Source organism: Cuculus canorus, chromosome 25, assembly GCF_017976375.1.
Source record: "Cuculus canorus isolate bCucCan1 chromosome 25, bCucCan1.pri, whole genome shotgun sequence".
In the NCBI taxonomy this organism is placed as follows: Eukaryota; Metazoa; Chordata; class Aves; order Cuculiformes; family Cuculidae; genus Cuculus; species Cuculus canorus.
The window spans coordinates 1,461,003-1,486,866 of NC_071425.1; the positions used below are offsets into that span (position 1 = coordinate 1,461,003).

General features: G+C 62.9%; 2 protein-coding genes across 5 annotated transcripts in view; one reads left to right on the forward strand and one right to left on the reverse strand.

Moving 5' to 3' along the window:
* The window catches only part of ARHGAP23 (Rho GTPase activating protein 23), a 40,063-nt gene extending 16,533 nt beyond the window's left edge, over positions 1 to 23,530 (forward strand). For 3 of the 4 annotated variants that reach the window (XM_054088517.1, XM_054088516.1, XM_054088515.1), the window contains exons 2-24: positions 5,449 to 5,628; positions 8,587 to 8,611; positions 9,446 to 9,538; positions 9,922 to 10,000; positions 10,263 to 10,317; positions 11,244 to 12,672; positions 13,345 to 13,500; positions 13,619 to 13,730; positions 13,820 to 13,877; positions 14,019 to 14,156; positions 14,257 to 14,556; positions 15,698 to 15,759; positions 16,076 to 16,203; positions 16,772 to 16,890; positions 16,972 to 17,127; positions 18,410 to 18,488; positions 18,857 to 18,930; positions 19,034 to 19,123; positions 19,318 to 19,443; positions 19,566 to 19,604; positions 19,721 to 19,814; positions 21,274 to 21,305; positions 21,413 to 23,529. In XM_054088517.1, the coding sequence (XP_053944492.1) occupies positions 5,449 to 5,628; positions 8,587 to 8,611; positions 9,446 to 9,538; positions 9,922 to 10,000; positions 10,263 to 10,317; positions 11,244 to 12,672; positions 13,345 to 13,500; positions 13,619 to 13,730; positions 13,820 to 13,877; positions 14,019 to 14,156; positions 14,257 to 14,556; positions 15,698 to 15,759; positions 16,076 to 16,203; positions 16,772 to 16,890; positions 16,972 to 17,127; positions 18,410 to 18,488; positions 18,857 to 18,930; positions 19,034 to 19,123; positions 19,318 to 19,443; positions 19,566 to 19,604; positions 19,721 to 19,814; positions 21,274 to 21,305; positions 21,413 to 22,423 (4,635 nt within the window). In that variant the 3' untranslated portion in view covers positions 22,424 to 23,529. Of the gene's footprint in view, positions 1 to 5,448; positions 5,629 to 6,653; positions 8,434 to 8,586; positions 8,612 to 9,445; positions 9,539 to 9,921; positions 10,001 to 10,262; positions 10,318 to 11,243; positions 12,673 to 13,344; positions 13,501 to 13,618; positions 13,731 to 13,819; positions 13,878 to 14,018; positions 14,157 to 14,256; positions 14,557 to 15,697; positions 15,760 to 16,075; positions 16,204 to 16,771; positions 16,891 to 16,971; positions 17,128 to 18,409; positions 18,489 to 18,856; positions 18,931 to 19,033; positions 19,124 to 19,317; positions 19,444 to 19,565; positions 19,605 to 19,720; positions 19,815 to 21,273; positions 21,306 to 21,412 lie in introns of those variants that run through there. The other variant, XM_054088518.1, reaches the window with a different exon arrangement.
* Positions 23,531 to 24,917: 1,387 nt separating this feature from the next.
* Positions 24,918 to 25,864, reverse strand: part of SRCIN1 (SRC kinase signaling inhibitor 1) — an 85,787-nt gene continuing 84,840 nt past the window's right edge. The window contains exon 22 of the transcript XR_008453570.1: positions 24,918 to 25,787. The gene's annotated coding sequence lies outside the window, so the exon portion shown is untranslated. The remainder of the gene's footprint in view (positions 25,788 to 25,864) is intronic.

Genomic DNA, 25,864 nt, shown 5'->3' on the forward strand with positions numbered 1-25,864 from the left:
GGGTGCTGCCCACCCACAGCCCCTGCCCGGGTCCGGTGCCCATGGGCGCAGGGCTCACCCAGGTGCCGCTGTTTGCCTTGTTCTCCCCATCCTTCGACCGCCCCAGTGGTTCAAGGGCTTGAAAGGGGTGTGGGGTGGGCTGGGGAGGTGTGATTTTTTTGCCCCTGGGCCAAGAGGAGCCTCTGGATGCTGATGATGAGGGTGATTTGCCATCCCTGACACTGGGGACCTGGGGGCTGGTGGCTCTGTGCCTGGGGGACAGCAGGGACCCACGGTGCCTGCAACCCTGGGTAACCCCCAAAACGGGTGATGGGATTGGGAAATGGGGCTTTTGGTTTGGTTCCTGATGGGGAGCATCTTTGGAGCCACCACCCTTTTCCACAGGTACAGAACAAGGGAGTTAGAGGGGGTTTGTTGGTCCCTAGGGGCTGTGTTGGTCTCTGGAGGGGCTTTGTTGGTCCCCAGGGGTCTTCGTCAGACCCCAAAGGGCTGTGTTGATCCCTCAGAATCACAGAATCACAGAATCACAGAATCACAAGGTTGGAAAGGACCCATTGGATCATCGAGTCCAACCTCGGGGGCTGCATCAGCAGAGCCTGGGGATGGATACGTCTCCCCGCTGCGTGGACTCTGCTGAGGACAGAGTGGGGACCAAGGGGTCTCAGAGCTCCTGGACCCCCCTTGCAGAGCCCCATGGTTGCTTCTCTCGTGGCTGAGCAGGGGTGACCCTTGCTGCACGCCCAGGCTGTCCCCCTCCCTGTCCCCAGCATCGCCCAGTGCCCTGTGGAGAGCGAGCGGAGGAAGGAAGGAAGGGGCCGGGAGGAGGGAGAGGAGGAAGCGGGGAGGGTGGGATGCTGCCCGGGGTGATGGAGGAAGAAGGGGGTGGATTAAAAAAAAAAAAATGAAGAAGAAAGAAAGAAAAAAGGGAAAGTCTGGGCCAAGTGACACTGCCCAGAGTGGTGGGGGCTGGCTCAGTGCGGGGGGCAGTGGGCTGGGCACGCTGATCCCTGCCAGCAGCTCACATGGTGTGTGTGGCCACCTGCCCCCCATCTATCCCTGTCTCCTCCATCCCACCCTCCATCCATCCATCCATCCATCCATCCATCCATCCATCCATCACTCCCACCCTCTGACCATCCCACTTACCATCCTTCCTTCCATCCATCCATCCATCCATCCGTCCATCCTTCCTTCCATCCATCCATCCATCCATCCATCCATCCATCCATCCATCCCACTCTCTGACCATCCCACCTTCCATCCATCCATCCCACCCCTCTTCCATTTCTCCACCTCTCCATCCAACCCTCCATCCAACCCTCTCTCCCTCCCTCTGTCCATCCCACCTTCCACCCATCCCTCTTTCCATCCCACCCTCCGTCCATCCCACCCTTCACCCATCCCTCCCACCATCTCTCCACCCCACCCTCGTCCATCCCAGCTGGGTGGGAGCCTCTTGCCACCCGCTGTGCCGGATCCGTGCGGCTCGCAGGGGGTGTGAGCAGCCGAGCGAGCGTGCGAGTGCGTGTGCAGCATCGCGGGGCTGCGAACACCACACATCACCCGTACCGTGCGAGACGGCGCAGCCAGCCCCGCGCTGGCCCCCGCCACCAGCCCCTGCTGCCAAGCAGCCCAACTCAGGGGCTGAAGCCGGTGCCGGAGGCGCTGAGCCCATGGCTGTGCCGGCTGCCGGCTGAGAGCCCACGCTGCTGCGCCGAAGCCGGGCACGGACTGCAGACACATGGTGGAGGAGAGCGCAGGCGGAGGGCAGCGGGGGTCCCGGCGGGTGCTGCGGGGCCCCCCCAGACCCTTAGGGACCCCCAACGCGGTGACGGTGGTGAGGAAGGGGTTGTGGAGCGTGGAGCGAGCTGGCAAGGGCTGGCGCTTCGAGCGTGCCGTCGGGGTGGACTGCAGCTTGCCCGAGCCCCGCTGCATCTGGCTGAGCAGCCTGCGCCGCCACGCTGCCGGCCCGCAGCGCCGCTGCCCCCCGGCCCCCCGCCACGGCCCCCCGACGCCCCGCGACGACAAGTGCCACCGGGTGAGAACCGCGGGCTGGAGATCATGTCTTGGTTTGGGGGGGTTTTGGCAGAGGATGGGGGGGGCTCCAGGCTGGGGGGGTGGGTTTGGGGGCTGGGGCTGTCGCAGCTCCTGGCAGCGCTGAGTCCCCTCCGTCCTATCCCCGGTGGCAAAAGGGTTGGGGTCAGGGGTGGCTGTGAGGGCAGTGCTGTGCCTTGGTGCTGAGTGCTTGGGTGCTTTGCTCCTGCTGGTGCGGGAGGGGGGACGGATCCTGCCCCCCAGGTGGGATGCGGGGAAAACACTGCTTTGTTCTGCAGGAGTGGGAGCAGCGTGTCCCCATGCAGGGAGCGAGGCGGGATGGTGACATCCATGCTGGGGGGCACAGGACCTCAGGGGGTTTGGACCCGTCTGGGTACGAGGGGTCCGGGGGGGGCAGTGTGCCCAGCCCTGGGCTGTCGCAGCTGCTGGAACAAAGCACTCTGGCAAGGAACGAGGGGCTCCCCCCATCGTCGCTGCCTGCCCCCCTCATGGGATGGGGGTTTGGGGAGGCTGAGCTGGTGGTGGGAGCACAGCGGAAACCGCTGGGCTGGGAGGAAAATAAATCTATAGAGGTGGGAGGTAGTTGGTCCCCTGTGGGGATGGGGTGCGGGGGACAAGTGGTTGAGGTGACAAATCGGGTACCAACCCCACTGCTGGGGGAGCTGGAGCATCGGTGGGGCCGTGAGGGCCGCTGTGGGTGACGTCCAAGCCCACAGCTGGGGACTTTGCAACCCCGAAAGCTCCAAGCTAGGGTTGATTGGAAGGGAAACTGAGGCACAGCGTGGTGAAAGCAGTCTGGGGTGGTTTGCTCCTCTGCCCACCCCCTTGCAGAGGTCTGTCTGGGTCTGAAAGGGATCCAGAGAGGGAGGGGCACCGCGCTGAGGCTGTGAAAGTCCTAAGCAGCCTTAAGCAGGGCAAGAAGAACAACACCCTTCCTTGGTAGTGGGGTCAGGGTGCTGGATCGGAGTGTTCCTAAGCCTTTCCTCCTCTGCCATCAGTTATGGAACTTTGGGATGGAGATGGAAAGCAGCCTGGGAGCGTTGTTTGCGATGCAGGTTCTCTCTTGTTCCGCTGTAAGGCTGGATTACGGGATCAGGTCCTGGGCCACTGATGCTGGGGACTTTTCCCTGTGTCACGGATGCACCGGAGCTCTGGGTCCGTCGTGCCCGTGACACAGAGACATGTCCCCACGCCCGCAGGTCGGTGCTGCCGTTGGTGACTCCAGCGATCCTGCCCTCTGCGAGGCTTGTCTGTGCCGGTTAAAATCAGCAGGGCACATTCAGCTGTCAGCTTAAAAATAATCCGGCGAGCCGGCGGCCGACACAATGGAAGGCGCAGATGGGGACGGGTGGGATGCTCCTCACCCCGGGGCGAAGGGATGGGGGTCCCCGTGGGAATGTGGGGCGCCCATCGCCATCTGCTTTGGGGGCACCAGTCAGGGGGTGCACAGCGCAGGGGGGCTCGTGGGGAGCTTTGCCCCCCGGTGCTGGCGTTTCCTGGCTCTCCTGGTGTTTGGAGCGTTGCAGCTCTTTATGTTTTGGGGTCTCTGTGGTGTCTGTGAGCACCCGAAGCCTTTGTAGCCCCTCAACTTTGCTCCGGGGGTGATGGAATGGGGCTGGGGGTGCTGTGCCGGGGCGATGCCTTGTGGGGTGCAGTGTTAGAGCCGTGTCCTCACCACAGGGACCCTATCTTGGGGGACGGGACCCCCAGCCCCACCTGCAGCCGGGCCCCGTGCGGGACGTGCTGGCGCAGGGGGTGCAGTCCGGTGCTGCTGCGCTGCCCTCAGATTTCCCCACCGGCAGCGAAAAGGCCCACTCAGCACAGGCACAGACAAAGGCTTTTTTGTGCCTGGTCCCTTTGTGTGTCCCTCTCCCTCCCAGCTCCCCATCCAGAGCTTCCACCCAGACGGCGCCTGAATTTTAACACCCTCATCCCGGGATGGGCTGATTCTGGTTGCTGAAGGAGGTGGCACTCAGGCAGGATCCCATCGGACCCCTTTCCTCTGGACTGGCTGCCTGTCCCTGCCTGCTCCCAGGTTGCTGATAGAGAATCATAGAATAGTTTGGGTTGGAAGGGACCTTAAAGGTCATCTAGTTCCAACCCCGGTGCCATGGGCAGGGACATCCCGCTAGATATCCCTGGTTTTAGTGGATCTCGGAGCTGCTGGGGCATCGGGCAGGACCTTCTGCTCCCTTCAGCCCTCAGCAGGGCTGGTGGATGCACAGCCAGGTGTGCAGCCAGATGTGCATCCACGGAGAGCAGCAACATCCTTCCCCGAGGCTGTGTTAAACCCTCCCAAACCCCACCAAGGTGCCAGGATTCCCGCTGTCTCTCCAAGCTCGGTTTTCCCTGTTGCCACCAGGATGGACCCACATCCCTCTGGCCCCGGCTGCTGCTCCCGGCCGCGTGCCCTGCCAGAGCCCAGCACCGTGCCAGGTCCCTGCCCCATTTCGGGAAGCATCGCTCATCCAGCCGCCTCCCGGGATGCTCTTTCCGGCTTGCCCGAGGTTCTTTCTGCAGCGTCATCCGAAGGGGACCTTTTGTTCCCATCTCCCCCATCCACCCCATCTCTCCTCCTGCCGTGCTGCCACCTGGGTCCCATCCAGACCCCCAGGCACAGCTCATTTCCTCCTATTTCTTTTAATTTCCTTTCCATGCATCTTCTCCCGAAAGCTCCCATACGAGGAGTCTCAGGGAATGCTGGTGGGGTGATTGTTGAGGGTTGGAATCTGCTGCTGTGGGGCCAGGGGCGGGGAGGGGGTTCTGAGGAACAGGGATGCTTCTCCAGCAGGTTTCAGCCTCCCGGCGTGGGGCTGGTGGGGGGCTGACTGCCTCCCCCCAACCCCAGAGTGACATAGAATCATGGAATCGTTTGAGTTGGAAGGGACCTCAAAGCCCATCCAGTCCCACCCCTGCCATGGGCAGGGACACCTCCCACTGGATCAGGGGCTCCAAACCCCATCCAACCTGGCCTGGAACCCCTCCAGGGATGGGGCACCACCACTGCTCTGGGCAACCTGGGCCAGGGCCTCCCCACCCTCACAGCAAAACATTTCTCCCTGAGATCTCACTTTAATCATCTCAATCTCTTTCAGCTGAAAACCATTCCCCCTCATCCTATCCCTGCCCTCTCTGATCCAGAGCCCCTCCCCAGCTTTCCTGCAGCCCCTTTCAGTCCTGGAAGCTGCTCTAAGGTCTCCCCGCAGCCTTCTTTTCTCCAGGCTGAACAACCCCAACTCTCAGCCTGTCCTCGTCCAGGAGGTTCTCCAGCCCTGGGATCATCTCCATGCCCTCGCTCCAACCGCTCCGTGTCGTTCCTGCACTGAGGACTCCCGAGCTGGACACAGGGCTCCAGGTGAGGGCTCACGACATCTTCCTCCTTGTCCCCTACAGCCAACGCCGGGCCAGAGAGATGGGGCATCGCCGAACGCCAATGCACCCCCAGAGGGGACCTTCCCCTGGGTGGGCCCCAAGACGGTGGTGTTGCGGAAGAGCTCGCAGGGGGGGTTCGGCTTCACCCTTCGCCACTTCATCGTGTACCCCCCAGAGTCAGCCGTGCACTCCACCACCAAGGTAGGGCTGGGACCTGGGGGGCTGGGGACCCCCGGATCTGCTGGAACGGGGCTCTGAGATGCTCTGGTTGGATGCAGGATGCTTGTATCTGGCCTGGGGTCTGGGGAACCGTGGAGGGGACCTCCCTGGGGCTGCTCTGCCCATGGGTGGCTCTGAGGTGGAGGAGCCCATGGAGCTGCTGGGATGTGTGCTCTGAGCGAGCAGTGAGTCCGCAGCGTCTCTGGAGACATCCCAGAGCCTTTCTGGCTGGAGACACAGCTGTTTGCGGGAATGGAGAAGATCCCTCAGCTCTGAATGCAGCTGCAGCATCCCTGGAATGGCAGGAAAAGGCACTTTGGAGCCCTGGAGGGCAGGGAGAGGCTCAGCCCAGCAAGATGTTTTTGCTCAAGCCAAAGTTAACCACGCATGGTCACCATGGAGCCAAACCTGGGAGCAGATGCTGTGGAGGATGAACCCTTCATCACGTCCCTCCTCCTCCTCTGACCAGCCTCAGCACCTTCCCTGGGGCACTGGGATGTGCCAGCAGGTCCTTACCCAGCGAGGGGTTCCCGTCCAGCCCTGCCAGCGCTCGTGCCCTCCAGCGTGGATTCACATTTCCCAATTTCCAGCCTTTCAGCGGGATCTGCCCCAGGATCCGGTGGCTGCTGTTGCATCCTGGCACAGCCTGGACTCTTCCCAGCTGCTGGGAACCAAGCCATCACCTCCTGTGCCCTCAGAGCCATCAAGAAACCCTGATCCAGGCAGCACCTTTCCCCTCCAGGTGGAGGGACCCCACAAAACCACCTGGCAGCTTCCAGCATGGACCGTGCCCTCTGCACCCGAAGGTGACAAGCCAGCTCTCGTGCTGTGCCAGCTCCAAGCTCCCGGGGTTTGAACCCCCACCCTCAAAGCCGTGTTTTCTGCAGCAGTGCAGCTTTGTGCAGAGGAAGAGAGAAGAGTGTGGGAGCCGCACGGTCCCTCGCAGCCCTTTTTCTGCTTCAAGGCGGGCAGAGCTGGGTGCTTCCATCACCCTCAGAGCTTCACAGCTGCCCACAGCCCCACAACTCCGACTGCCCCATGGCTCCAGCTGCCCCACAGCTCTGACTGCCTCCTGGCAGGGAACTGCAGTGGGAAATGAGTCACAGGGTGGGGAGAAGCAACTCGCCAGAGTCCCTGCTCAGCATCCTCGTCACGGTGCTTTTCCCAGGCTCTTGATCCCGCTTCCCTTACTCCTTCCTGCCTGCACTTCCTTGCCCACACTGGGAACACAGACCTGACCCGACTCCAGCAACGGGACTCTGCAAAGGAGCTTTTGTCCTGGTGATGGCCCAAACCTGCTCCGAACTGACCTGCTCGCTTCCACCTCCCCTAAGGCATCCTCCAAGAGTGAGGGACAGATCCTGCCCTGCGGCGCTGGGCTCCAGGGCTGAGCCCCGCCAGGGCGGGAGCACATGGATCTGCGTGGGCAGGAGCCGGTTCAGCGCCGGGAGGTGGAGATGCTCTTGGCGAGCGGTTGGGAATAGCTCCCGGCACCCGTCTGAGCCGAAGCTGGCGCTGGCGGGGCAGGGTGCGGTGCAGCTGGCTCAGCACCCACAGATGCCGGCGGGCAGCCAGGTCCGGGGGCTGAGTTTCGGTGGGATTGACTCAGCAGGGAGGGTGATGGCGGAGCTGTGTTCACCGCACCGTGCTTTGGCACCGCCACGCCCAGCCTCTGCCCCAACCCTGGGAGCTGCTGGGCTGCCCTGGGGGCCGGGAAGGGCTCTGGGTGCTGCAGGGTGAGGAGGGGCAGGAGAAGGGGCGAGTCCCTGCCTCCAAGGACCCTTGGTGGCCCCATGGTGCACAGGACTGGCTGCGAGGCCACGGGACGTGGATTTTCCTTCCCCCTCTGCAATGGGCATGGTGTAGAGATGCCTCCAGCGCTCTTTTCCTCGGTGGGAATGTCCCCTGTTACACTGGGATGGAGATCGGTCTCTTCCCAGCATCCTGGTGGGACTTGATCTTCCTGGGGACATCAGGGCTGTGTCCCAGGCTGCCGGCTGGAGTGGGAGCTGCAGCTGGCAAAGCCTCTTGGCCAGAGCTGAGCTCGTGCCCCCACCAGAGACTCAGGATCCAGCACTTGCAGAGCGAGAAGTCACCCTCCAGGTGCCTGGGTCCCTCCTGGGGACACGTGCAGCCGGCTCCGTGGCAGGGCTGGGGGCTCAGCACTGTGGGTGCAGCCCCCTCGGGGTGCCGACCCCTGGTGCACCCCCGGGCAATGTGTCTCTGCCCCATGGTGGGATGCAGGAGCCCTTGGACACTACTCCCACCCCAAGGGACTCCGAAGCCTTCCAGTACTGTCCCCTGCCTGTGACTAGAAACGGGGTGCCAGGGTTCCCCCCTGCCATCCCTGCCGCAGCCCTGGCAGCCTGGTCCGTGCAGCAGGAGGCTGCAGAAATGTCCCCCATCCCTGGGAACGTGCTCCCCCCGCTGAATAATTGCAGGGCTAAATATAACCCTGCTGGTGGCCAGCGTCCCTCCGAGGACGCCTGCGCAAAGTCGTTCCATTCCAGGGGTCCCTGCCACCAGGACCGGGCGCCGCGGTGCCATGGGGGCCGGTGGGCACCTCTGTCCCCACCCCAGGACCCCACTGCAGGGGCTCAGCTCCTGGCTGAGCTCGGTGGCCCAGAAGAAGGGTGAGATGCCACTATGGGGCTGGCTGGGTCCTTTCCTGCTCCCGTAGCCCAATCCCAGCCCCTTCCCCGGCCGTGGGGCTCGGGGGGCTATGGTGGGTCCCAGTCCCTGCCCTCCGGGCTGCGCGGGTGGCCAAGCTGGATCCGATGTCAGGAGGTAATTTTAGCTGGAGGTGGTGGAGGGCAGAGGGACGCACAGGTCCGGCGAGGGGCTTGGCGGGGCTGGCGCCCCTCTGCTCCCCTGCCTGTCCCCCCGCTGTGTCTGCCCTGCGCCAGCCACAGGATAAGTGGTTTTCTTTTCTTTTGGCAGGAGGAGGAGAACGGGAACCGAACAGGTGAGCACCGGTGCTGCCATGGGGAGGGGGACGTCGCAGCTTGGATCAGTGGGCTCGGGGGTCTGGGGGCGCACAGGGCTGTCACAGGGTGTAGTGAGGGGACACGGTCTGCCCTTTCCACTGGCTGGCACTGAGATATCAGCTGGCGGTGAAGTGGCGTGGTGCTTCGGTGACATTTGGTGCCTTTGGGCTTGGTGTCCCCAAAGCCCCTGGGAGGATTCGCTGGACCGTGTGCCTGAAGGGGTCTATTCCGATGCTGGAGGGGCGGTGGCGTGGCCAGCACGGGTCCCCACGGCAGGCGGCTGGGCTGAGCATAGGGTGTTTGGGGACAGGGACACAACCCCGCTCTCCTCCCGGAGGCGAGTGGTGACGTGAGCGAATGTGAAGGCGTCAGAACGCATCGGCGCGCTGGCGGGGTGACGAGGCGCCGGGGCTGCGCCCCGCAGGGAGCCGGTGCGGGCAGTGCTGCCCAGACCTGGCACCGAGCATCCCTCGGGGCTGAGGGGACGCTGGCCTTGCTCCGGGCGGTCCCTGGGGCATCAGCATCCCTTGTTGCCCCATCCCTCATCCTCCCACCCTCTGGTTTCTTGCGGCACCCGATGGCTTTTGCTCTTGCAGAGGAGCGTGGCTCCTGGGGAGCAGCTGGGGACACGGGGGGCTGCCCTGAACGTGGGGCTTTGCCCAGGGCAGGACCAGTGCTCCACAGCTCCCAGGGCTACCACGCATGGGATTGAGGAGGCGAGGAGGGTACCATGAGGGGCTAAGTGTGCATCTCGCCATGGGACGGGCCTGGCCGTGCCAGCAGCTCCCTGATGCTCTGTCCCTGGGGAGCAGGTCCCCCCCGGAGCCGCCTGGAGCCCATGGACACCATCTTTGTGAAGAACGTGCGGGAGGACGGGCCAGCGCACCAGGCTGGGCTGCGCACCGGTGAGCCGGGGCACGTGGGGTGGCCAGGCTGGCGGGGTCTCGGTGCCGGAGGTGGCTCCGGGCTGCTTGCAGGATGCATGCCCTGCCCTGCCCCTTCTGTCCTCTTCTTGCTTGTCTTGGTCTTTTTCTTGCATTCCCTCTTTTTTCTCCCCTTTCTCTCTGCTCCCTGGTGCTGCGAGCTCTCTGCTGTCGTGCGCCTGGCCTGGGATGCTCAGAGAAGTTTTGAGGTCCCCATGGCTCCCCTTGCCACACAGGACCTGTCTCTGTCCCTGGCAAACATGCTATCCGTGTTCAAACCCCGCTGTGAGCGCCCATGGGGACAGCCGAGTGCCACCACTTCCCCGCTGACTGTGGTGACCCCATCATCTCCTCCCTCTCCGCAGGGGACCGGTTGGTCAAGGTGAATGGGGAGAGCATCATCGGGAAAACCTACTCACAGGTCATCGCGCTGATCCAGAACAGGTGAGTCCCCTTCCCAGGGCTGGCAGGAGCGCAGGGACAGGCAGAACGGGGAGGTGACATCAGAGGGACATGTCGCAGTGGGCACTGTTCTCCTGGGAGTCAATGGGGCTGGCGAGAGCCGTGAGTCACTTGGACCAGGGACAGGCAGTGGTGCGCTGTGACCGTTGCGTGGGGATGGGGAACATTCATCTTCTCGTGGAGGATCCAGCTGCCTCGCTGGTCACACCGGCCGGCCTGACCCTTCCATCCCCTCTCCCCACAGCGACGATGTGCTGGAGCTCTCCATCATGCCCAAGGATGAGGACATCCTCCAGCTGGTGAGTTTGCCAAGCATGTGCCAGGGACCAGGCTGGTTCCAGGGCTTGGGTTCCCTGCTGTGGCTTTCCCGGCTGTGCCGGTGTTCCTCCCCTGCCCGGCACGAGGGGCTGCTCTGCCCTTGCCTACACTCTTCCTGGGTGGGGATGGCCAAGTGCCCTTATGGTGCTGGGGACACCTGGGGACAGGGCTCCACCAGCATCCCTGGAGGAGCAGCGGGTGAAGAGATGGAGCTACCAGGGGTCCAGGACTGGAAAGATGGGGAATGTGGACTCTGTTTTGCCAGGAGCTGAAGTGGGAAAAATGGGGGATGTGGCCCCTGGTTTGTTTTGGGGGGATTGTTGGGCATAGCTGGAGGGCGAGCTGGGTCAGCTTATCCTTGGAGCTCCCCAAGAGGCTCTGCTGTTGATGCGCTGGGGTCTGGAGGCCAGTGGGGGTGGTGGGGGCTTTTTGTGGTGCTCCTCCGGTTCCGGCTGCCTCCTGAGGCTCTCCTGGCGGTGCTGCCACCAAAGCTGTGCATACCCACCCCACGCTTGGCAATTTGGGAGCACCACTGCTTGGGGACCTGGTCCCTCCTGTAAGGGAGCCCTTACAGCCCTGGCAAGGGAGGATCTCACGTCTGCGCCTGCCCTGGGCTCTGAGGATTCCCCAGGCGTGAGGTTGGAGGCGCCTGTGAAAAGTGAGAAGGGAGAGCCAGGGTATTTTAGGAAGGAGGGGAGAGGAGGATGGCTGGGTGCCGCGTGGCGGTGTGGAAGGGCTGGCAGCAGCAGCGTTGCTCGGTGCCGGGGGAAAAGTGGGACCAGGGGAGGGCTGCAGCTCACCCCAACGGGGAGGTTTGCTCGTGGAATGGGGAGGAGCACAGAGCATCCCCCCAGCACCCTGCGTTTTGGCCATGTCCCCCCACCTTGACCCTTCCGTCCACCCGCAGGCATATTCGCAGGATGCCTACCTGAAGGGCAACGAGCCGTACTCCGGCGGGGCGCAGAGCATCCCGGAGCCACCTCCCATCTGCTACCCGCGGAAGACATACCCTTTCCAGACCCGGGGTGCCGAGCCCCTCCCGGGCCAGCTGCCGGACCCCCGCACCCACCCGCCCTTGTCCCCGCACGGCACAGCCACGCTCACCAGCACCCAGAGCGACGCGGGCGGCAGCCCCGCGCATCGCCCCAGCGAGGGTCCCCCCCAGCGCCCCACCGCACCCCACGGGCACCCCGGCTCCTTCTCCCGCACCGGCTGCTCCAGCAACGTCGCATCCTCTCTGCCCGAGCGCTACGGGATCCCTCCTGCCGCCTCCTCCTGCTACGGGAGCCCCAAGAACCTCCCGGAGCACCGGACTCACTGCGGCTTCAAGGAGAGTGTTGGGGGGCTGGCGGGGGCTGCGCGGCTGCCCCGGGAGGCAGCGGGCACCCAGCGGGCACCGGGCCGTCAGGAATGCCAGCAGGCTCTATCCCGCTGGTTTTGCAGTCAGGAGCCGCGGCGCAGCGCCTCGGAGGAGCGCCGGCGCGCCATGCCGCCCCGCTACCGCAGCGTGTCCCAGGACCGGCTGGGGGGCTCGGCGGCCGCCCCGCGGGGCTGGCCCCACAGCACCTCGCACGACACCCTGCTCTATCCCACCCGCGAGGGTTGGGCGCCCCGCGCCCGCTCCGACCACCACCTGGGCAGGTACGGGCGCTCCATGGAGGCTCTGGAACCCAGTGCCTTGCTCTCCCCTCGCCACGACCGCGGAGTGTGGCCACCTGAGAGGATCTGCCGGGCTACTGCCGCCACCACCGGGCAACCCATCCCACACAGCTCCTTTGCGCCTTCCTCCTCCTCATCATCGCGGGAGCCAGCGCCCGTGCAGAAGCACCCATCGCAGCCCAACTTGCAAAGCGTGGATGATTCGGGCTATATTGGCTACCGGAGCTACAGCCCATCCTTCCAGCGTCGCACTGGGCTACTGCACGCCCTTTCCTTTCGTGACCCTGCTTTTGGTGGCTTGCCCACCTTCAGCATCTCGCAGCGGCCGGCCGCATCGCTCCCAGAGAGGGTCCTCTCTGCCATCCCATCGCCCGCTGGCCCCCAACCAGTCCCCACCGCACCCAGGGAGCAGCGTCCGGAGAGCAGCCGAGTGCCCGAGCAGCCGGAGGAGCGGAGGGAAGAGGTGGTTTTGCGGCAGAAGCCACCCACGGGCCGCAAGATGCCCCCGCCGCTGCGGCAGATGAACTTTGTCTTCCCCGAGGGGGTGAAGGAGACAGACATTTGTGACCCCCCACTGCCCGGCGGCAAAGGGGAGAGGCCGGTGGTTGAGCGGCAAGGCCGGCGTGTGGCTCCCTTGGCGGCCCCTGAGGACTCACTGGCATCCATCCCCTTCATTGGTGAGTCGGGGCAGCTTGCCAGCCTGCGGGAGCGGGGAGGGAGCGTTTTGGGGGGGACAGGATGTGTTGCATGGTCTCAGAGCATCCATCTGTGGCCAGAGTGGGGATGTGAAGGGGCTGTACCGATGCCCGCTGTGCCCAGAACCCACAGAGCTCAGCACCCTCTGGGCATTCTGCCCCGGAGCAGGGCTGCGGGCGATGAGGTGCCAGGGTTTGGGCTCAAGCAGCCCCACCTGTGGCCCTGCACCCCCTGCCCAGCCCCTGGGATCTTACTGGGCACGGCTGGGTGTGAACTGGAGCCCCGCGTGCCCCTGCTCTGAGGTGGGGACAGGCACGCATCCAGGGTGACCCACTCCCTGTCTCACCCGGGGTGTCCCTGCTTCGTCCCCTCTTCCCAAATGGGTCTGGGGGAGCCGCCAGCTCTGCACCATCCTGCAGCGCAGCCCTGGATCCCGGAGAGGAGCCTTGGGGCTGGATGGGGAGGGAATGAGGTAGGAACGGAGGGGCTGTGGGATTGCTCTGGGTCAGGCTCTGAGTGTACTGGTGGCTCCCAGCTGTGCTGGGGGGGTGGGACTGTCCCCCCTCCTGCAAACCTATCACCTGCCAAAGCGCCAGGGGGATGCCAACATGGGCTTCCCACCCCTCCTGCAATGCTGCCCACCCCTCTCGCAGACGAACCCACCAGCCCCAGCATCGACCTGAAGGCCAAGCACATCCCCGCCTCCTCGGTGGTCTCCAGTGCCATGAACTCGGCGCCTGCCGTTGCCACCAGCCCCTCCTCGCCCACCTTTGCCTTTGCCCTGAACCGGCACTACTCCCAGGACTGCAGTAAGTGCTGGAAGAGGGCTCTGGCTGGGATGGGTGGGGAGGGAGGATGGGGAGAAGCAGCTCCTGGAGCTCTGCCCTGTGCCCGCTGGGCTGAGCTTTGCCCTTCTCCCCCTCGCAGGCAGCATTAAGGCCGGCCGCCGCTCATCCTATCTCCTGGCCATCACCACCGAGCGCTCCAAGTCCTGCGATGACGGTCTGAATGCGTTTCGGGATGAGGGGAAGATTTTAAGGTAGGGCTGGACCTCTCCTCCCAGTCCCACCACTGCGCGGTTCCAATCCCTCCCCACTATCCCACTGACGGGGGCTGCTCTCCCCCCAGGAGGATGCCCAGCCGGGTCCCCAGCCTCCGCATGCTGAGGAGCTTCTTCACCGATGGGGTGAGTGTTGGGTGATGTTGGGGGTCCTGGGGGTGCCCACCCACCTGGGTACCCCGTAGTCTGGGGTCGAGTGGCATGGGGTTGGAAGAGCGGGAGGTGCTGATGGCATCGTCCCAACGGTGCCTCCGGTCCCCTCTGCAGTCTCTGGACAGCCTTGGCACGTCCGAAGCCGCCCGCTCCAAAAGACACTCAACCTCCGACCTCTCGGACGTCCCGTTCAGCGCCGTGAGGAAGGAGGGCTGGCTCCACTGCAAGCAGATCCTCACCAAAAAGGGGAAGGTAGGCGGGTGCCCCCCGAGCCCGGGCGGCGAGGCAGGGGGAAACGCTCCCCGCCACCAGCATCCCTGAGGGGTCTGTGCCCCATCCCTTGTCCCCGCAGAAGGTCGGTGGAGGCATCCGGCAGTGGAAGCGCGTCTTCGCCGTGCTGCGCACCCACTCGCTGTACCTGTGCAAGGACAGGCGGGAGGCGGTGACCTGCGCCCCGGCCCCAGGTGAGGAGGAGCCGCCAATCAGCATCCGAGCGTGCCTGGTGGACATCTCCTACAGCGAGACCAAGAGGAAGCACGTCTTCCGCCTGACGACCGCTGACTTCTGTGAATATCTCTTTCAGGCAGAGGATCGGGAAGACATGCTGGCCTGGATCAAAGTCATCAGGGAGAACAGCAAGGCTGAGGGCGAGGTGAGAGCCACATGGGGCTCCCGGCTGCCTCTGGCTCTCCCGGCACTAACCGCCTTGGCTCTCTCCGGCTCTTTGCCTTGTGCTGCTTCCCCAGGCCACGGTCGGTCCCTGAGCGGCTGACTGGCCGGTGTGGGGCTCACCCGTCCCCGTGCCGTGCTCCCAGGGGTGCACGGGGGCTCGCGGGTGCTACGGTGTCTAAGAAGAGCGGGATGCGCCTGGGGTGCTCGGCGGAGGTGCTGTGGTTCTCCGTGTGCCACAGCGGTGCTTCCAGGCAGGGTTGGTGCCGGATCCGCCGGTGGCGTTTGGTTGTATGGTGGGAGAGGAGCGTGCGTGGCTCTGCCACGGTGCGTTATGGTGGAGAGAGATCTGGCAGGGATCTGCGCTGGGCTGGTCCTGGTGCTGCCAGGGCTGGTGCTGGGTCCAGGCTGAGCCCTCACCGGGCAGATGTGTTCTGTGCTATGAGTTGCTCGGGTCTCGGCTGGAGAGAGCTGCTCCCCAGCACCACCGGCTCCGGTGGAGGATCCATAGGGCTGGATACGCCGGCGCTGGGCTGGCCGTGCACTGTCTCCCTGCGGTGTCAGGATGGTTTGCTTTGGTTGCAGTGTTTGTGCCGGGGTCCTGGCAGGCTCCGGCCCTGGAGGGTGCGTTGAGCTCAGAGTGGTCTCTTGTTCCTTGTGACACAGCCCCGCGCCGGGAGGTGCAGGGGGCTCGGTGGGACTGGTGGTGCTGGCACGGGGAAGGTGCTGCCAGGCTGGAGCACCCGGAGCTGTCGGGGCACCCACCAGGGCTGTGATGCTGTTGGGTGGGCAGCGTCCCGCAGGGATGGATTTGTGGTTTTGGATGCTGCGTGGTGCCGCGGGCGGACGGAGGTGTGCGTGCTGTCGAGGGATGCGCCTATCCTCGAGCTTCTGTGGCTGACTCGGAGTGTGCCATCCTGCGCCGCCGCAAGGAGCGCGGAGACCGCAGCGGGGCAGTGAGCGCGGGCAGGCGCCGGCTGTTTGAGGGCGGCAGGGACCTGGTCCTGCCCTCGCCTGGTCCTGCCTGGCCCCTCGTGGTGCCTGGCAGAGCATGGACTTGCCTGGGGCCTCCGGTGGATGCGCTGCTCAAGCTCTCCCTTCCCCTCTTCTCTCTGCCTCCCCAGGACCCCGGTTTTGCCAGCCAAGCGCTTATCAACAAGAAGTTAAACGACTACCGGAAAGTGAGGTACGGACCTGGGGGTGATGGGCACTGAGGCCCCCCAAGCGCTTTGTCTACCTCGATTTTAAAGGGATGGAGCAAAGCTGCTGCCTCCCTTGATATGGCTGCACCCAAAAATCGCTCGGGGTGCCAGCAGGGTCCAGTTCAGCCAAACCAGCGCCAAGCAAGGGGTTAAAGTGCCTCAAGTTCCCTCCCAGTGTGGGGCGCAGCCCCATGGGCATGGGTCGGGCAGACCGGGAGAGATGCTGCTGTTTGCCGGGAGGTTTTGCACCGGGATGGTGCCGCGAGCCGTGCCCCGCCTGAGCCCCCGCTCTCCCTGCAGCCCTGCGGGCGCCAAGCCCGACTCCTCGCCCAAGGGCTCTCGCGGGCTGGGGATCCGAGCCGAGTTCCTGAAGCAGACGGGAACCAGCGCGCCCCGGTCCCCCAGGCAGGATGCAACCGTCACGAAAGGTAGGTGTCAGCCCCGAAGCGTGGGGCAGCCCCAGCATGGCAAACCCGGGGGCTTTGAAAGGGCGGGATGCCTTGTCCCAAGAGGGCCACCATGCCCGTGCCCTAGGGCAGCAGGGATGCTCTCCCTGTTTGTCCCAGCTCATCAGCCAGCAATCATAGAATGGTTTGGGTTGGAAGGGACCTCAAAGCCCATCCAGTTCCAACCCCTGCCATGGGCAGGGACACCTCCCACTGGATCTGGTCACTCCAAGCCCCATCCAGCCTGGCCTTGAACCCCTCCAGGGATGGGGCAGCCACCACTGCTCTGGGCAACCTGGGCCAGGATTCCTCCCCACCCTCACAGCAAAACATTTCTCCCTAAAATGTCATCTCAATGTCCCCTCTTTTAGCTCAAAAACATTCCTCTCTCGTCCTCTCCCTGATCCAGAGCCCCTCCCCAGCTTTCCTGGAGCCCCTTTCAACACTTGGAAGCTGCTTGAAGGTCTCCCTGGAGCCTTCTCTTCTCCAGGCTGAACAACCCCAACTGTCCCAGCCTGTCCTCAAAAGTCCTGTTGAATTTTGTCCTCAGATGAGAGCAGCTCCCAGAAAGCCCCATGGGGCATCAACATCATGAAGAAGAACAAGAAATCCGCCCCTCGAGCCTTCGGTGTGAGGCTGGAGGACTGCCAGCCTGCTCCAGACAACAAGGTACGGCTGCGCTGGCACTGTCTGCCCCTGGGGTCCCTGTGCAACCTTGGCATCTCCATCACCACCTCCCTGTCCCTGCAGAACATCCCCTTGATTGTCGAAGCTTGCTGCAAGATGGTTGAGGACCGAGGGCTGGAGTATATGGGCATCTATCGTGTGCCCGGGAACAATGCGGTGGTGTCCAGCCTGCAGGAGCAGCTCAACAAGGGAGCCACCGAGATCAACCTGCAGGATGAGGTGAGGGCAGAGCGGACTGCATGTCCCTGTCCCCATCCCCGTGCCTCTGGGGTGCTCTTGGGGCTGTTGTCCTGGTCCACGTCCCTGTCCCCATCCCTGTGCCTCTGGGATGCTCTTGGGGCTGTTGTCCTGGTCCATGTCCCTGTCCCCATCCCTGTGCCTCTGGGATGCTCTTGGGGCTGTTGTCCTGGTCCACGTCCCTGTCCCCATCCCTGTGCCTCTGGGATGCTCTTGGGGCTGTTGTCCTGGTCCATGTCCCTGTCCCCTTCCCTGTGCCTCTGGGATGCTCTTGGGGCTGTTGTCCTGGTCCATGTCCCTGTCCCCTTCCCTGTGCCTCTGGGATGCTCTTGGGGCTGTTGTCCTGGTCCATGTCCCTGTCCCCATCCCTGTCTCCATTGTCATCCCTGTCTCTGTCCCCATCCCTGTCTCCATTGCTGTGACCTTCCCTGGAGTGGCAGGGCCGCCTAGTGGTTGGTGACAGCAGATTAGGTGGCAGCTTGGGGGCACATTTGTCCCCTTTTTTCTGACCGCATTGCTGCAGTAGCACAGAGCTTTCCCTGCCAGATGCAGGGTGGGGACAGCTGTCCTGCTGTCCTCACAGCCGTGGTGGTGCTGGCTGGTGTCCCCCTTGGCGTTGGTGGCCTGGGACCAGCCTTGGGGGGGGTGCCTTGGGGGCTTTCTCCCGCTGGTGTCTGGGCTTGTCCTTCATAGAATTACAGAACCATTAAGGTTGGAAAAGCCCTCTAAGCTCATCCAGTCCAACCATCAGCCCAACCCCACCGTACCTGCTAAACCAAGTCCCAAAGTTGAATGACCACACAGTTTTTTGGAGCTCTCCAGGGATGGAGACTCCCCCACTACCCTGGGCAGCCTCTGCTGAATTATTTTTCCTAATATCCAATCTTAACCTCCCCTGGTGCAACTTGAGGCCATTTCCTCTCATCCTGTCACTTGTTACTTGGGAGAAGAGCTCAGCACCCACCTCACCACAACCTCCTTTCTGGAAGCTGCAGGAAGTGATGAGGTCTCCCCTCATCCTCCTCTCCTCCAGGCTAAACAGCCCCAGGTCCCTCAGCCACTTTTCTTGTTCTCCATCCCCTTCCCCAGCTCCATTCGATTCTCCAGAGGTGCTCCAGCCCTTCTATGTCCCTCTTGGAGTGAGGTGCCCAAAACTGAACCCAGGATTTGAGGTGTGGCCTCACCAGCGCCGAGCACAGGGGTCCCATCCCTGCCTGCTCCTGGTGGCCACGCTATTTCTGAGCAGCCTCTTCTCTTCCTGCAGCGGTGGCAGGACCTGAACGTCATTAGCAGCCTCTTGAAATCCTTCTTCCGAAAGCTGCCGGAGCCCCTTTTCACTGATGGTGAGTCCCCGTGCCTTGGCCGTGTGCTTCCCTGGGGCCATCGGAGCCCCCAAAGTGGCTACCAACGACCCCGTGCCACTGGCTACGTGTTGATAGTCGATATGGGCTGAGCAGCAGCCCTGGAGCCCATCCCATCTGTCCTGGTGTTGGGGACAGGTCTCAAGACCCTGTGACAGCAAACCAGGCGAAGGGTCTGCAACCCCCCTCCTCGCTGAGTCCCCTGCGCCAGCCTTGTCCTTGGCCCTCCGTGCCTTTCCGTGCCCCATCCCAGTGGGACCCCACCAGCTCCCCAGCATCCCTGGAGGTCCCTGGCCCTGGGGGTGCTCTCTCCCCTCTGCCCAGCTCTGACCCTCCCATCCCGCTTTCAGATAAATACAACGACTTTATCGAAGCCAACCGGATAGAGGATGCCAGCGAGAGGATGAGGACGCTGCGGAAGCTGGTAGGGGGATGGGGCAGGGGCCCTGGAGCCCCACGTTTGGGGCTGGTGTGGGTGGGAAAGACAAGGAGGGTCAGCAGAGAGGTGACCGTGTGCCTCCTCACAGATCCGGGACCTGCCGGGTCACTACTACGAGACACTCAAGTTCTTGGTGGGTCACCTGAAGACCATTGCTGACCACTCGGAGAAGAACAAGGTACCCTCTACCCACCCTGGGCATCCACCTCCAGGGCCAGGCAGGCTCTCCTCACCCCCTGCCCCACCTTTGAGCTCACCCAGCTTGGCCTGAGCTGCAGCTTGGGGTGGGGTGGGAAGAGAGACAGTGCCTGGTGGAGCCGTAGATGCTGAGGAGTGACAACGTGCAAGGATTAACCCCAGTCCTGGTTGCAGATGGAACCCCGAAACCTGGCTCTGGTGTTTGGCCCCACGTTGGTGCGGACATCTGAGGACAACATGACAGACATGGTGACGCACATGCCCGACCGCTACAAGATCGTGGAGACCCTCATCCAGCACGTAAGTGGCATCGGTGGGTGGGCATCGGCCTGGCTGGAGGAGGGGGCTGAGCAGCACCTTGGGACATGGTGCTCCCATCACTCCTCACTGGTTCTTAACCCCTCTCCCTTCTCCTCCTGTAGTCAGACTGGTTCTTCAGTGACGAGGACAAAGGCGAGAAGGTGAGTCCTGTCCCTTTGGCAGTGTCTCACTGTGGGGCAGGAGGGACATAGAGCCCCACCTGGGAGCCAGAGTGCTGTCGGCAGCTGCTTGACCACCGCGTCCCCTCTTCTTGCAGACCCCCGTGGATGAGAAGGAGGCTCAGTCTGTGCCCAACATCGAGTACTTGCTCCCCAACATTGGCCGGACCTCAGCGCCCGGCGATGCTGCAGGTGAGACGCAGCGCAAGCGGCACCGGCCCCTCCAGAGCTGGCACCGGGGCACCCCGGGGTGCCTCTCTCCGCACTCACACTGCTGCCAACAGCCAGCCTGGCTCATCGTGGTCACGGCAAACCTATGTGTGCCGGAGCAGGACCTCCCGGTACCTTCCTCACCGGAAAGCGGGGACATCCCCACTGGGGTGCTAACGGAGCCCTCTCCCCACCCTTTCCCATCACTTTCCTCTTCGGTGGCTGCTCCTCATCCCTCTGCAAACCCAGCAGCCCGTGGGACCCCCCCTCCACGCCCGCTCCCCTGCGCCAGCCCGCGCTTCCAACCCAGAGACCGGGAGACTTTGATGTTCGACTGATTTCTTACGTTCTTTCCTTGAACTTCTCTGTGCTGTCCTCTTCCTCCTCCTCCTCCTCCTCTTCCTCCTCCAGCGGACCTCCTCGAGAGCTAGAGCGGGTACAGTGTTGATCCGGGGTGCATTGCTCACGCACTAACTCCTCTGGGTGACCACGAGAGAGCGGGAGCATGGGGGGACAGCGGGAGGGGAAGGGGCCATATCCTGCCCGGCCACTGTCCCCGGTGTCCTCAGCATCACGGGGGGCAGCTGAGCCCCTGGGGAGCCCTGAATCCATTAACCCTGGTTCTCCTGCAGTGGCACTGGGGCTGCCGGTAGCATCCCCTGGCAGGGATGGGTGCCCGGGGACCAGCACGCCCAGCTGCTGGGGTTTGGGGTTCCTGATGCCCCGGGGAGGGTCTGCACCCCCTTTCTGCCTCCCCCTCTCTCGTCGTCAGCAGTTTCTAACCCCATCCCGGGGCGTGCGGGGTGGGAGAGGGTGTCTGTTGTCTTGTCCTTGTCCTTCACACCACGGCAGCGGGGCCAGGGCTGCCTGTCCCCCCCATGTCCCTGCCTGTCCCCCCCATGTCCCTGCCTGTCCCCCCATGTCCCTGCCTGTCCCCGAATCCCCAGGGGGAGCCCAGGGCAGCCCGGTGCCCTGTCCCAGTGCCCTCCGGCACAGCCCATCCGCACCCCGCTCCGAGGCTGGATGTGGTATCGAGCCGGCTTCCCGCACCCCGTCTTGGTGACGCGGTAGTGGCAGTGCCCCATGGCTGTGGGAGGGTTGGGGTCCTGCTGCTGGCATCCTGGCTGTGTTTCCTATCTGTGTGTGCCTGCGTGTGCCCCCTCTTCCCCCCACCTCCCCTTGGGGCTCTGCAGTGGGTGAGCAGTGCCGGGGACCCCCGTGCACTCCCAGAGCCCCCACAAGCATCCCAGTATCTCCCAGTACACAAACCTGCTCGGCACTGGTGTCCTTGCCATGCTGCTCCCATGGCCCCGGCATGTCCCCATCCCAGTTTGGGGGAATGGAGCAGCACCCCCAGCTCTACCCACTGACCCCCCCTCCCCAGGACGTGCCCCCCCTCCCTGACCCCCGGCTAATCCCCCCTCTCTGCTCTGCTTTACAGGCTCGACGCGCAGCGGCTCCGCTAAACCAAAGGTACGAGGGTCCCAGGCTGGGGGCTGGCAGGGAGGGGCGCCGGGGCACGGATCCTGTCCCTACCTCTGGTATCGCCATCCCTAACCCCGGTGTCACCGTCTTCCCAGGGCACGTGGCCGTCGCGGAAGGCGCCGCCGCACCGGGAGCTCCTCGCCATCCCCTTCGTCACGGCCGCCGCTCGCAAGAGGAAGAAGAGGAGAGAGGCCGAGGGCATTGGGAGCAGCACTGACGACGATGCGGAGCGCAGGGACACCCCGGGCCGGGAGCAGGAGGATGGGGGCTCCATGGCCACCCCACCAGCATCTGGCAAAGCCCCCCGTGGCACCGGCACCGAACCAGCAACCCCCAGCCCAGCCGGAATGGAGCGGGAGAGCTCCCTGGAGCCCGGGGGTGCCGGGTCTGATCCTGCGCCGGATGCTCGCTCCATCGTGTCGGGCTACTCCACCCTGTCCACCATGGACCGCAGCCTCTGCTCCGAGGTGCACTCGGTGGCCGGGAGCCGTGGGGAAGAGGCGGATGATGAACGCAGCGAGCTCAGCCACATGGAGACGGACACGGAGAGCCGGGAAGGTGTCCGGACTGGGCAAGCGGATGGAGGGACCGGAGATGAGGACAAGGGACCCCTTGGCCGCCCTTCCTTCAACTCCCACCGCCTGATCCAGTGCGACACGCTGGCCCGCAGGAAGCTGGGGCGACCCCGGCTGGGCAGCGAGACCCCGGCACCCACCGGTGAGGACCAGGGATGGGTTCCCTTGGGACGACCCTCACTGCGGGAGCAGCTCCGGCAGCGCCTGCGAACCTCAGCTGATGACATGGGCGTCCACCTGCGCCGAGCCCACTCCCCGGAGACCCGCCGCAAGAAGAGCAGCTGGCGCCGGCACACGGTGGTGGTGCCCGGTGGCCTCAAGGACCTCAACTTCAACGAGTGGAAGGAGCCGCGGGGGCTGGAGGGGTCCCCGGGACCCTGCCACGACAAGGATTCGGGGCTCAGCAGCCTCGAGTCCACCAAAGCCCGGCCGCCGGCACAGCCTGGCACTGCCGCCACCACGCCGGGCACCAAGACCCCCCCAGGCAGCCCCGGCCCCCCGGCAACCCTGCGCTTCCCCCAGTGTCTCTGACCCCCCGAGATGCCCCTGCTGCCGCTCCCCCCTTCCCCGCCAGTGTTTAATTTAAGGACTCGCCTTCGTTCTTGTATTTAATTGTGCTCTGGACAAGCTGCTGTTATTTAACGAGTCGTCCCCAACGCCGCGGGTGGCTCAAAGCCACCTCGTCCTCCGGACTTCGAGTCCGGTGTCACAGCCTGGCGGTGTCTCACGGTGCCCTGAAGGGACCAGGAGGGTTGGAAGGGGGTCGTGGGGATGGTCCCCACCCCAGCTGGTGGTGGTCCTGCTGTCCCCCCGCCGTGGCGGTGCGAAGTGCGGGCGCTTCGGCTGCGCTTGTTGGAGCCTTTCCCCACCCTGGGACCCCTCACAGTGCCGTGGGGTGGCTTTGGGGGGTCCCCACGGGGTGGGTGTTTGCACAGGAGCGGGTGTGATGTTGGGGGACGCTGCTGTCCCCTGTGCTGCCAGGACCCTCCCCAGCCCCGCTCCCCATCCTGCACCCCGCGGGCCAGAAGCACTTTAGGAAGGGGGTGCAGAACAGCCACCCGGGGGGATGCACTGGTGGGGGGCAGGGGGACCCCCAGCCTTGGGGTGCAGTGATCCCTGGCCTCAGGGATGCAGGGACCCCCCAGCCTTGGGGTGCAGTGACCCATGTTCTTGAGGACCCCCAGCCTTGGGGTGCAGTCACCCATGTTCTTGGGAACCCCCAGACTTGGGGTGCAGTCGCCCATGTTCTTGGGGACCCCCTGCGCTGGGGTGCAGTCACCCATGTTCTTGGGGACTCCCAGATTTGGGGTGCAGTCACCCATGTTCTTGGGGACCCCCAGACTTGGGGTGCAGTGACCCATGTTCTTGGGGACCTCCAGATTTGGGGTGCAGTTCGCCCATGTTCTTGGGAACCTCCAATCTTGGGGATGCCGGAACCCCCATCCTTGGGGATCAGGGACCCCAAATCTCGGGGACACAGGGACCCTCAGTTTTGGGGTGCAGGGGGCACACATGCGCCATGGGCAGCTGGGGCTGGGGGGGGTCACGTCCCTTCACTGTTTCTCCCTGTCATTCTCATGCATTATGCAAATATTTGCTGTAAAGTTGGGTTTTTTCCCCTTTTTTTTTCCTCTTATTCTTTTTTTTTCCTCTTATTCTTTTTTTTTCCCATTTCTGTAAATATTGTCTGACCGTGTAACATATGACAAAGGATTTATAAGGATTTTTTAAGACGTTTTGCTCAGCTGAAGGGCCAACCCCGACCTGGGGATGTGCTGCACCGGTGTGGACTTTTTAATCCCTCCTGCATGTGCCCCCCCCGCCCCTGGCGTGTTGTCCCCATTGGCTGCGGAGCCGGACTTTGGAAAATTGCACCAACTCCCAACTGAACCCCCCCTGCTTCGGATGCTCCCCCGCCCCATCCCAGTCTATATATTGGAAATAAACTGGTTATTGGAGGAGGTGGGTGCCTGCTGTTATTTTTCTACTTGGGGTGGGGGTCAGCGCACGATTCCCTCCCCTTTTCCTTGTGCTGTGGGTTCTGGAGCATCAGCAGCATCCGGAGAAGGCTTTATCCCAGGTTTCCTCTAGATACTGGAAATAAATTGGCTATTCCAAGGGGTGGTTGCCTGCTTGCCTGGGGGGGTGTCAGTACCTGGATACTCCCCCCCACTCGCTGGTTCCGCATCCTGGAGCATCACCAGCATCTGGGGAAGGATTTATCCCAGCTTCCCTATAAGCGCATCCCAGCCTATATATTGGAAATAAATTGGATGTTCAAGGGGGTTATTCTGCTTGCAGGGAGGGGGAGGCAGTGCATGGACCCCCCTATTTCCATGTGCTGCAGGACCTGGGGAAGGATTTATCCCAGTTTCCCTATAAGCCCATCCCAGCCTATATATATTGGAAATAAATTGGTTGTTAGGGGGTTATTCTGCTTGCAGGGAGGGGGAGGCAGTACATGGACCCCCCCTCTTCCATGTGCTGCAGGACCTGGGGAAGGATTTATCCCAGTTTCCCTATAAGCGCATCCCAACCTATATATTGGAAATAAATTGATTGTTAGGGGGTTATTCTGCTTGCTGGGAGGGGGAGGCAGTACATGGACCCCCCCATTTCCATGTGCTGCAGGACCCGGGGAAGGATTTATCCCACCTTCCCTATAAGCGCATCCCAACCTATATATTGGAAATAAATTGGTTGTTCAAGGGGGTTATTCTGCTTGCAGGGAGGGGGAGGCAGTACGTGGACCCCCCTATTTCCATGTGCTGCAGGACCCGGGGAAGGATTTATCCCACTTTTTCTATGTGCCTGGTGGGAAGGAGATGCTCCCCCCCACATCCCTCTTTGCACCCACCCCACTGCCCCATTGCCAGGGGATGTGGGACCCGGGGTGGCGTTGGGACCGCGGTGATCCCCGGCGACACCAAACCTGGAGGGTGGGAAAAATAAAGAAAACTGCGATAGAGAAAGAGGAAAAAAAAACCCAACCAAAAAAAAAAAAAGTAATTTTATTAAAGCCAGACACTCCGATAGAAAAGAAAAATAATAAAGGGAAAAGAAGAACAAAATAAAACCAACCTTTAGTCAGCAGAGTTTGCGAGTTACAATGGTCACGTTGCGCACAGAACTACCCATGGCATCCACAGCGACACAGGACAGCGAGGGGCAGCGGCGGGGGTCCCAGCCCCCCCCGCCCCGCCAAGGCCTGGGGTTTGTGATTTCTTTTAATCTTTTAAAACAGTTCACAAGAGAAGAAAAAAAAAAAAAATCCATGCGAAGAGACACACGACGCTGTAGAAACCCCCCAAAAACAGCCTCTAAAGAGTAAGGAATTTTTTTTTTTTTTCTATTTTTTTAAGTCCTTTTACAGCTTTTGATTTTTTTTCAACAACATCCAGACGAGAAAGCGGGGTGCGCATGCAGCGGCGCCTCCCACACATGCACGATGCAGGCAGCGCTTTGCTTTTAATATTTTTTTTTGATCATTTTTGTAACATTTTCCCTTTTTTTTTTTCTTTTTTTTTCCTGGTTTAAACCAGAATTTATGTTGTTTTTTTTTTTAACCTCTTGCTTTAGCGAAGGCACCGGGGTCGGTGCTCACGGACGGTTTGCAATGATGCCATGTAAGGACGGACGCACACGCACGCAGAGACACACGCTCACAGAGAACCCGGGGGGGTGGGGGGAGAAATAGGGACAAGCCGGTGCTGTGCACCCCCTCGCCAAGCGGTGTGCACCCCGTCATCCAGCACTGAGCACCTCATCACCGTGCCTCCTATGACCTTTCCCTGTGCACCCCATCATTCAGCACTGTGCCCCCCATCACCTATCCCTGTGCACCCCATTACTGAGCACCGTGCACCCCATCACCTATCCCTGTGCACCCCATCACCTATCCCTTTGCACCCCATCACTGAGCACCGTGCACCCCATCACATATCCCTGTGCACCCCATCACCTATCCCTGTG